We start from the raw sequence: 11,945 nt of genomic DNA, 5'->3' as shown, positions 1-11,945 counted from the left end.
TTTTTTTTTTTTTTTTTTGACAGTTCTTTCTTATGCATGGAGTTTAACTAAACAATACTTCTGGCTTGGAATAGTCATATTATCACAAATAAAAAATTAATAAAACCTAAATTAAAAGTACTTGTACTCCTTCCATGTTTTAAAGTATTTATTTTTAAAAATAAGACATGATTAAAACACATTCTTCCTTGTATAGAAAATGGGAAAAATTATTCGGATACTATATTATATAAAGCAGTAAATTTGCCAAAAAAAGAAGAAATGAATGCTTTTGACATAGTATTTAAATCTCAAATCATAACTTAGAAAACCCATTTTTAGTAAAGAGAAAGTAGAGCCCTATTGAAATGATTTTTTGTTTACTATATCACCTACTGACATTATTGATTCTTTTTTTTTAATCCTGAACAGAGATTTGAAATTGGATAATTTACTGCTAGACACAGAGGGCTTTGTGAAAATTGCTGATTTTGGACTTTGCAAAGAAGGTAATTGGATGTTTTAAAGTTCCTTTTCTAATAGATTACTATTCTTGTGCACTTGGGTAGTTTCAAATTTGTCTATGGAAACATGTTTTTAATTTTAATTTATTCTTCATTAAGACATTGCAGATTGTTTACATAACATAATCACATTAAGAATTTATTCTGCGGATATGAATATGGTTAGATGCCTAGACAGCATAGCATAAGAAGACCAAGATTCTTTTTATATCAATAATCTTGTTAATACTTTAAGAAAGTATTAATTAAACACGAAATTGTCTATTCTGGAGGGAAGGGATTGTACACAGTGAACTATATGGGCCTAACAGCCTCTCTCTAGCTTCTTAAATGTTAACATTTTTAAATAGGAAAAAAATAGATATGATATCTCCAGAATGTTTTTTATATATTCACAAGTAAATATGTAAACTGGGGAAATTTGAATCAGCAGTAGGTAGTGGATTTAGGCAACAGACAGTCCTAGGTTTGAATCCTGGCCTTGCCACTTCATTTGCTGTGACTCTTTGGAAAACTTACTTTTAGCCAATTTGAGTATATATCCTTAACTATCAAATGAACACAGTTTTTTCTGTTAGTTTTTTTTTCAATGATTGCTACAATTATAGATAAGTATCTTGCATAGTACCAAACATATTGTAAATAGATATCCTATCATTACATTCAATACTTACATTGTAACTGAGCTTGTCTGTCACCCCCCCAACACTGGTAGCTTCCTGTGTCTTAACTCAGGTTTATTTCCATAGCACATCTTAAGTCGTCAGTGAGTGTTTGATTAACAAATAGTTAAATGAATATACTTTGTAAATATATGACCATCACATAACTACTAACCTAATTGCTAAGTCCAAGTCCAGTAACTTTTTTTTTTCTAATTGACCTTCTCTTTATTGGACGCTATTGATTTAAATGCTTGTTTCTCAGAGTCTGTTCTTAGCCTGCTGCTCTTTACTGCTCGTTTTTGACTGGCAGCTGTATGCTAGTGAGTCTCACCTCTATTATTTCCTTTCTCATAGGTTCCAAGGATATATATATATTCAGCTTTCTATTAGGCAGCTCTACTTGAATAGCCAAGAGACACCTCAAACACTAGACAAACAAAAATACCTTCTTATCCTCAGGTGGTCTTGTTCCTCTCACTCAATCTGAAAATGTAGAATTATCTGGGATTTTGTCCTGTTGTCAACTTGCAACATTTAGTTTTTGCAAAATTCTGCTGATACTTACCTTCTGAATATCTCCTAAATCTATCATTTCCACTCTACTGCTGCCGCCTTTCATCTTGTTTTAACAAGTCTGTTAAAACCTCCTGACTTCTCCATCTCTAATCTTTTGACTTCTCTCCCAAATCAATCTGCCATGTAAGTGCTAAATGGCCAGAGGGGTCCATCTAAATACAAATGTGGCTGTGGCCCACCCCTACTGAATTGGCTGGGAATGTGACACACAGCTTACTCTGATCTGCCTGCCTGCCTCTCCAGCCACATCTCTTGCTGTTCCCTGTCTAATAATTTGCATCAGGAACAATGAGCTGTTTATGGTCTGTACCTCTCCAGTGTTACCACCCATCCCAACTGTTATTTGCTAACATCTGTTCATCCTTCTGATTCAACTCCAATGTCATCTCTCCAGGCAAGTTACCTAGGTTTCCTCTTCTCCTCCCGAACTCCCAAGTCTGCTCAGGAGCCCTTCTTCACTGTTCCCACATTATCTTGCTTACCATGTTATTTTAAATTTATATTTATATATGTAATCTTTTTCTTCAGTTTTCCTGTAAACTCTTTAAAGAAAAGAACTGTGTCTCATTCTCATCTTTGTGTTACCACCACTTGGCATAGGTGTCCAGAATATAATAGGTAATTGGAAAATACATATTGGATAGCCAGACTTATTAAATATTTTCCTTTATTATCATAAAAATATACATAGTAGATTATAATAATAATAGCTAAGAATTTTTGAATCCTTACTGAGGATTTGCCAAGAACTTTGCCAATGTGTGATCTCCCTCAATTTATAACAGTCTTACAAAGGTAGATAATATAGTTAACCCTAATATACATTGAGGAAACGTTGATGTTAGACAAGTGTTCCAAGCTTTCATAGTTAACAAGCAGCAGAGCTGAAATTTAAACCAAGTCTTTATTACTCCAGAGCAGGAGATTAACTATTTCCATCAAGTTTTACCAGTCCTAGCCAATTGGGCCTACTTTCAACTACCTTTAAAGACAGGATAAGAAAATGTATCAAAATGAATGAAATATATTCATATCATTTGGCATGACAGTATGTATTACATTAAATGTCACAGGTCTTACAGTGTTAACTATGAATAAGACAAGGCAAAAATTTAGAAGACTTGTGTCCTAAAAGTATGGATTATGTAATATACTCTGGTAATGAACAGAACATAGAATAAAAGTTAAGAAACATAAATTCTGATTCTGTCTCCCTTAACTTTTTTCCCCATACCTTTGGCTGAGTCACTAAAAGGCTGGTATAGAACTTGTATAGATATTATATCACTCTTTTTAAAAAATAATATTTTATTGAAGAAAATAAAAATTCAGTATGATGTTAAATTTTGCAAAAAAGTATTCTCTGCCCTTATGTGCTAATGTATCTAATTATGTCCTTCAAGGTTTGGTCCATAGACATACAAATTTGTGTTTTGCAGTCATTGTATCCGTACACCTTATTAAATTTAGAAATGAGAGCTTCTCTTTTTTTTATTTTTTTTTTTAACAATTTTAATCACATAGGTTTTTGTTTGTTTGTTTTTTGGTGGGTTTTTTTTTTTCTTTGCAGTTTTTGGCCAGGGCTGGGTTTAAACCTGCCACCTCTGGCGTATGGGGCTGGTACCGTACTCCTTTGAGCCACAGGCACCGCCCCAAGAGCTTCTCTTTCAAATTTTTTCATAAGGGGACACTTACAAGAGTTTTTAACACTTTGGGATACATAGAGACATATCTTCAATATGCAGAATGTACATTTTATTAATATATCACTAAATTGCGAGGAATGTGTATTTGAAAACTAGTTAGCTAAAATATTAATACAGGTAGAATATACCTTTTGACTGGTAGAATATCCCAGAATGATTGGGGCCAGAAGTGTTTCAGACTTCTTCAGCCTTTGGAATATTTGCTTATACATGATCCCTCTTGGGGATAGGCCCCAAATCTAAGCACAAAATGCACTTATGTTTTGTTTTATACCTTATACACATAAAGATAAATTTATATAATATTTTTAATAATTTTGTGCATGAAACAAAGATTTGGTAAGAACTTTTGTGTGGAATTTTCCATTTATGGCATCTTATCAGTGGTCAAAAAGTTTCAGATTTTGGAGCATTTCAGATTTCAGATTTTTAGATTAAAGCTGTCCAACCTGTGCTATCTCCCTATATTATGTGACACATTTGATAAACTCCTGATTATTCAAGTGTTTGCTTTATGGTTTTTCCAAACTGTACTTAGATTACTTTTATAATAAAGTAAATAAACTGAATTAAAAGGATGATGGCAATTGAAGTTCAGATTCAGTTCCATTTGTTATAACTTCTCAGCACCACTTGTAATGGCAAAGAAGGAAAAAGTAAGTAACTAAAAAGAAGCACAGAAATTTTATTTATTTATTTATTACCCAGTAGAGTTGCTGTTTTACCCAATTTTCTCTATACCAGTCCTTACTGTTTTCTTTGTAAGTCTTTGATACATTTTGAGTTTGTTCACTGTGCACAAATTTGCAACTTTAATTTTACTTCCTAAGGATTTCTTCTATTTTTATTACATTTTTCTCTTTGCTAACAGATGTTTATATTTTATCTTTTTCAGGGATGGGCTATGGAGATAGAACAAGCACATTTTGTGGCACTCCTGAATTCCTTGCCCCTGAAGTATTAACAGAAACATCCTATACACGGGCTGTAGATTGGTGGGGGCTTGGTGTACTTATATATGAAATGCTCGTTGGTGAGGTAAGCAGTATAAAATAGGTGAGAGAGAAAAGAAAGATGATTGTGAGAACAAAGCATGTCATTTATAAAACCACCTAATATGTCTTCTGCATGGGTGGAATTTAAGTTTTATAAATATTTATAGTATACTAATAATCAGCTATGCTTCTGTAATATCTTCACTGGATTTTTAAAGATTTTTATGTGATCTGTGGAATGCATTATTAATGCTTCATAAATACGTCTTGTATTTCAGGATTATGCTGTGGTTATGTTTTATGATTTTAAGACGTGGTCATATATAACCAATGATTTGATAGGGAACAGAATTGCAGGAAGACTAGTAAGAATGTACTTTCTGGGTGGCACTTGTGGCTCAGTGGATAGGGCACTGGCCCCATATACCGAGGGTGGCAGTTTCAAACCCAGCCCCAGCCAAACTTCAACCAAAAAAAAAAAACTTAAGTTAATAGCCAAGTGTTGTGGCAGGCACCTGTAGTCCTAGCTACTCAGGGGGCTGAGGCCAGAGAATCACTTAAGCCCAGGAGTTTGAGGTTGCTGTAAGCAGTGATGCCAGGGCACTCTATCCAGGACTATAGCTTGAGGCTCTGTCTCAAAAAAAAAAAAAAAAAAAAGAAAAGAAAAGGACTTTCTACATGTAAAGTCCACTATACATTGGTCAAAAATGTTACCTTTGAAAACAGAAGAGTATTGTTGAAGAGATTAATATTTTTTCTTACTATTTCTGGAGATTAACTGAAAATAAATTTGAGGTTAACTAAGTTGTGCACAAAAATTCTTACCATTTAGGAAACAGTTAAATAAATAAAACAGTAATGGCAAGCTAATATATTGTGTTATAAATTATTAGAAATGATAAATTGGAGTGGAATTGGGAAAGAGTAAATCTTCTGCTACATGATTAGAGACTATTTTAGAGGGAGGGTGTAGAGATGCAAGAAAAATTATTTTCTGGGATTGGTTCATTATCCTATAGTTTCTGCATCGGCAACAACCAACCTTATATTCAAGGTATGGATAAATTAAGCAGCGAAATGAATGAATGATCAAATTATTGGATGTCAGGAATTTCTAAAGTTTTGCTCTGTGCCTGTTATTTATTGGTACTTCCATTAAAAAAAAAAAACCAAATAAGTGGTTTGGTTTATTCAGATGAGTAACTCCATTTCATGGAGTTTAAGCTGAACAAACATCAACCGCGAAAATCCATCACAAATCCAGTTTGCTATGATATATTGGAGTGGATTTTCTGGAAAAAGGAAGAGAAGAAATATGGCTAATTAAAGTGAAGTTTGCCATAGTCAAGGCTCTCTTCTATGTAGTTTATACGTATCAGCTCATTTAATTTTGGAACAACGTTTAATAAGCTCAATACTGGTTATGTGTCCGTTTTCCAGACATAAATGGACACACAAAGAGATTAATAATTTGTTTGAAGTCACACAGCTCTCATGTAGGTAGGGCTGGGATTTTCACGCTGTCATTCTGGCTTTGGAACCTGTCTCAAATATTATGCTTTGCTTCTCCAGGACAGAGCATGGAATTCATCCAGCCTTGTTTCTACTCTTAAGACCAGTCAGTGGTCCAGATCTGAACTTTTCATCTCTATTTAGAAGAGCAGTTATGTGGTTAGGATGGGCAAGATTTGTTTTAACCCTAGTCACAGTGGTTTTTACTTTGTGAGGATGCCAGACGTCCTCGTGATGGTTGTTTCTGTAAGCTCTTGCATACTTAACGCCTTATTCCCCCTTCCTTTTTTTAAGAGTACCATTTTTGCTGCTTTGTTTTTTAAACATATTATTCAAAGAAGTATGAAATTTCATTATGTTCGTGCTTAAAATTTACTCTCCATATTATAGATTACATATAAAAATGTGAGTTTATTGTAAGATACTGCAGAATTAATAGCCAGTTGATTCGATGTCCTATTTCAAAGCCATTGGAGGGTTTGTCAGGGATCGAGTAAGGAAGCTCCAGCCTCCTGAGTAGCTGGGACTGTAGGCACCTGCCACAATGCCCGGCTATTTTTTGTTGTTGTTGCAGTTTGGCCGGGGCCGAGTTTAAACTCACCACCCTGTTTCATATTTTGTAAAAGAGCTTCTAAATGTTTGAGCTTTTAACTTCCTAGAAGATAAAAGACAATGAATCTGGCTATACCATCACAGTTCCTTCTTGGAATTTCACTTCTTTTAAATTCCTCCACTAGAGGGTAGTTAGGGAAAAAAACAAAACTTTACACTCATCAGTCTACTTGATAATTTCATAGCATTAGTGAAACTTTGGTGATGACTTTGCTTTTTTAAACTGTAATGAAAGAAGTTTATGTCTATTTTCTCTGTTATTACAAATAATTGAAAACTCTTTGGCTGTATCATGCCAAAGTCTTCAAAATTGTATATTTCTGCTAGTTTTGAGAATTGGAAAGACTCGAGGAATAATTTAACTTACCAGATCCCCTTTTCTCTGTGCCAGATGAGAGTGAAGGTGCCAGAGAAATTTAAAGTAACTCTGGACACTGACATTAGGTGCTGTGACTGTTGAATCTGGTCAGACTATTGAATTCTTTTTATGTGTGCTTAAAACACATCTGTTAATAACTTTCTGTTATCACCCCTGTTAATTTATAATCTCTTTGTAGAAACAAGGTACTTTAATATATTTTAAAAATATATAGATATTTCTTTGCCAGTCAGAGACTTACAGAGTGACAGTTTTCAAGTACAAAATTGTTCATGCAGAAGACAAAAGCATTCTCTCTGCATTACCACTTGAAATTCTGATTGAGAATCCTTGTGAAATAGAATTTTCCACTGACTTGGTGTTTCAATCCCCAAAAGAAATTAGATTGTCCCACGTAGTAGGTATTTGATTTATGTATTTTGAATGAACAAACTAAGGTATTGAAGTTTGAAATTTTCCTACTTGTGAGCAGTAAGATTGTCCATTCAGTCTTAGGAAGTTGGGTTCTGAATTTATTTTCCCAGAATCCTTGCATTGAGGATCCCTCCCTTTCCACTGATACTGCTTTCTGCCTGGCTCTTGTTCTTTAATACCTTCTGGGAAGTAAGCAGCTAGATCTACCTAATGAGGCCAAGTAAGCCTATATTTCCCCAGTAGTCAATGAGAAAATAAGGATAGAGATACTGACTCGTTTCAGTGATTTTAAGATATTAAATGCTATTTAGACATTTGTTTCCTGATTTTGAAAATAACTAATTGAATGCTAAGCCATCTGAAATCCTGAGGTAGTAAATCACCTTTGATAGACAAGTTTTTGGCCCAGGTGTGAGTTTATGCCTTCGTACATCAAGTTGTCATGCTGAATATAACATAACTACTTTTTAATGACTCATCATCTGTGGTGATGATGAGAAATGATTTTAATACTGTGCTTATTGAAATGCCCCAAGACTTACTGTGTTTAGAGTGTTGAATATATCTGTCAGTGTTTGCCTTTTGAGTTCCTTTTTGTCTAATTTTGTTGGTAGCTGCTTCTTAATACAGCCCTTATGCCTAGTAATGTCTAATTGTGTTCTACCATTAATGTGCTGTTGACTTTGAAATCCAAAGCATATCCCTATGTAATGTATATCTACAGACTTAGCTTCCCTTTACTGTAACATTGATTACCATATTTACCTTACCCATTTTCTGTCCTACAACAAAATTGAGTTTCTTGAGGATTTTGAATATTATATAAATATTCCCCACTGTCTAACAGATACCCTAAATATTGACTGCTTGGCCAGATAGAGGAATGAGGGAATGAAATAAAATGGAGTGGAATAGAATGAAATGGACTGGAATTAAATTAAATGGGAAATGGTCTTATATGATATGAACAGGTTCTTTTATAAAGGTCCATAAAACAAATGCAAAGAAGAGTTGAGTAAGAGTATATAGTGTATCCTGTAGGTAATAGACGTATATTTATTATGACTTCATAGTTTTTCTTTATTGTTATTGTTTGGGTTTGTTTGTGTTTTTGTGTTTTCTTTTTCCCTGCCTGGATGTTGGTTTTACTGTGAATAGGTAATAGAATTTTACCATATTAAAATTCCTTTTAACTTACTCAAAGATGTTCCTTCCAGTCTCCCTTTCCTGGTGATGATGAAGAGGAAGTTTTTGACAGTATTGTAAATGATGAAGTAAGGTATCCAAGGTTCTTATCTACAGAAGCCATTTCCATAATGAGAAGGGTAAGAATTAAAATAAGGATAAGAATTTTTTTAAGTACTTTCATTTTTTTCAATTCAAAGATGTTGCATGGACAAAACCAAAAAGTATCTAAATCTTTGAAAGTTAGGAGAACCCTTATCAATGAAGTTACTTTATGGCTTTTACTTTAACTTTTCTACTTTAACATTATGTTAGCTGTTAAGGAGAAATCCTGAGCGGCGCCTTGGGGCTGGTGAGAAAGACGCAGAGGATGTAAAGAAGCACCCATTTTTCCGGGTAGGTAGAAATACTGAAAATTTTTTTGTAAAACTAGATTAATGAAGAGTAAGGAACTAAACTGGTCATTTTCTATTTTGTGATTCAGCTAATTGATTGGAGTGCTCTGATGGACAAAAAAGTAAAGCCGCCCTTTGTCCCTACCATCAGAGGACGCGAAGATGTTAGTAATTTTGACGATGAATTTACCTCAGAAGCACCTATTCTGACTCCACCTCGAGAACCAAGGATACTTTCAGAAGAGGAGCAAGAAATGTTCAGAGATTTTGACTACATTGCTGATTGGTGTTAACTTCCCAAACACTGTGAACCAAGCAGACTGACTCACAAGAAGACCTCTCACCAGCAACCTTCCATTTGCTGTCTGTGCCACCTGTAGCTTCTGAGTTGTTTCTTGAAAAACACATGAAGATTTGTTTAAAGTCCCATTCTAATACCCTCTTGAAAAGTGGCTTCTTGATATATTTTCAACATAAATCTGAGCACTGGAAACAGTTTCATGGAGTTTAAGCGGAACAAACATCAACCGCGAAAATCCATCACAAATGAATACTTTTGGATCAATAGTCTATTTTACAAAAAGAAAAAAACCACTTTTTTGTAGAACCTCGCTTTGCCATATGTCTGCCTTAAGTGGAAGGAAAATGAATAACATAACTATGCTTTACAGAAAGAAACAGAAGGGCTTGGAATGCTGTTACTGTTCACATGAAGTATGATTCTGTTTGAATAAGGCAAATGCTCTTATTTTTTAAAGGAAATTAATATCAAAAAGTATAGTGGCAATGTATGCACATTTTTAGGCTTGATTTTTTAAAAAACAGAATGAATTAATGTCTTGTTTCATAAATTTTCTATATTTATTAGGGGAAAACTTTTTACTGCCTTATCTTTACCAACCATGTACCAGAGCCTCATAACTTTCCAACAGAGCTGCTTGCCAAACAAACCTTTTGTTCATTGAACAATGCTGAAACAAACAGGAACACCAGCATTTACTTAAAATGTTAAGAATGGGGACTTCTGATCAGCCTGAACCAAGATACTGTGTTACCTGTATGCATTCCCAAAGTCTAGACACTCAGTATGTTCTGTCACATCTTCCAAAATCAGTGAACTGATTACCCCCCTTTTTTTGGTATTCATTTTACGTGTATCAACCTACTTCATCTTGTTTTTGTGTCTGCTGTAGAAGGGAACTATAACTTTCTTAAACCGTAGGGATTATTGTATACATGCTGTGATCATGTATATGTGCAAGTTGTAATGTATTCTATGTTGTAGGCTTATTATTTAATTTCACCACTTCATCACTTTTGTACAGTGGCCAAGCAGACACCTCAAACTCCAGCATTTACATTAAGTGCATTTGTATATTGTAGGCCACTGGATCCAGATTTTATATTGGCAGTTATTGAGGGCAAAAGCAATATATTATAACAGAATGTATAAATATTTTTGATAAAACAGTCTATATTTTATAAAAAATTATTATAACACTAAAGCTGTACCTCAAAAGTCTCAAAAATAATTTGATCAAAATCCTTTTACAGCTCTTCAGAGGATCCGTTTGTGGCTTTTTAATACACTTACAGGGATGTGTTTTTGCAAACCATGACTTTCCACTTGCCTGTGATTTCTCTATTGTACGTGTATTTTTCCCTCTTAGTCCACACTCCATTGTTTTGTCTTAGTTTAATAATAACATCTTTGATCCTGTACTTAGCATGTTAGGGTCATTATACCTCAGAAACAGCAAGCTATTAACTATTCTGAATAAAGCATTTAATCACAGTGAGCTCATCTCTTAAAAATCGCTCAAGTTTAAATCTTAGTGATAAACGCGAAAAAGCATATTGCCTTATGGAGAGTTGAGCTAAAAACATTTATAAATATTTCAGCCTTGCTAGGATGTGTTGGCTCGGATTCATTGTACTCTGAGAACGATTAAAATTGTCCACAGATAATTCATACTACTTTCCAAATTGATTATTACCCAAGATCCTTTGGGAGAAAATCTTGTAGAAAGAGGGAACAATATGTTGCTTAAAGTTATTTAAAATGCCCTTTAACTTCCTGGCAAAGGACAATAGAGGAACTTAGCTTAATTGTCTGGTTTTAATTTAAACAGTGTTAACACAACATTAAAATAAAACACTAAATACTTTTGAGGTACAGTCTGCTGACCTTTTCTGGTTCTCAAATATGCAAGAAAGCAATGTCTAAAATATTAGGCTTTTAGCATTAAAAACTGAACATAGCATTTTGTAACTACAACATGTACAGAAATGTTTTTTAATTGAAGTCAATCACTAAAAAAATTAGAGGGCAGGGTATATTCACACAATTAAGCTGAAGAAAGCACTAATTTTTTCTGTAGTTTTTAAAATATATATATTTTAGATTTAAAATTTTAAGCTTTATAGAGTGTAAATATATTTTGCTATTACTGTATGTGTATGTGACTGCTCAAGCACTTTGTAAGGAAATTAAGATATTTTAGAATGGTACACTATGCATTCAAATGAAATGTGCCTTTAACTGTGTTCTAAGAAGTGTTTTGCAGTCATTCAGTTACCACAAATGCACAAATTAAAGTTTAAATAGCTTGAAATTTGTAACTTTGGTTTTAATTTTATTTTTTTTAACTTTTATTTCTTTATAGATACTTCCTATTGATTAAACTATGCTTTTGGTTTTCCGTGTTCAAAATCTCAAAGAATAATTAGTGTAGCTTTCTTGCAAGTACTTTATGTCCTGGGGAAGGCATGAAAATTCCAACCCATTTCACTGGAAATAATGGTAAAGTTTGTATTCCACGCCGATAAAAGTAGCTTCTTTTATTTGATGAATATTTATGGAATGCTTACTGTGGCTAGATATTGAGAATAGAAAGTTGAAAAAAAAAGGCAACAATACATTCATAAATGAAGAACAGCCTGCATTAATATTAAAATGCAACCACCAGTATTATATGTACTTACTTTTTTTTTGCAGTTTTT

General features: G+C 33.7%; 1 protein-coding gene across 3 annotated transcripts in view; it reads left to right on the top strand.

The window, feature by feature from the left end:
- PKN2 (protein kinase N2) overlaps window positions 1–11,691 on the top strand; it is a 138,154-nt gene extending 126,463 nt beyond the window's left edge. For all 3 annotated transcript variants that reach the window (XM_003784175.3, XM_003784173.3, XM_023509802.1), the window contains exons 18-22: window positions 412–488; window positions 4,346–4,488; window positions 8,580–8,687; window positions 8,863–8,943; window positions 9,032–11,691. In XM_003784175.3, coding sequence (XP_003784223.1) covers window positions 412–488; window positions 4,346–4,488; window positions 8,580–8,687; window positions 8,863–8,943; window positions 9,032–9,235 — 613 coding nt within the window. In that variant the 3' untranslated portion in view covers window positions 9,236–11,691. The remainder of the gene's footprint in view (window positions 1–411; window positions 489–4,345; window positions 4,489–8,579; window positions 8,688–8,862; window positions 8,944–9,031) is intronic.
- The last annotated feature ends 254 nt before the right edge of the window (window positions 11,692–11,945 follow it).

Source organism: Otolemur garnettii, unplaced genomic scaffold, assembly GCF_000181295.1.
Source record: "Otolemur garnettii isolate 467f Iridium unplaced genomic scaffold, OtoGar3 scaffold00010, whole genome shotgun sequence".
In the NCBI taxonomy this organism is placed as follows: Eukaryota; Metazoa; Chordata; class Mammalia; order Primates; family Galagidae; genus Otolemur; species Otolemur garnettii.
The sequence above is the reverse complement of the archived record's forward strand: the minus strand, read 5'-3'. Positions and strand labels throughout refer to the sequence as shown.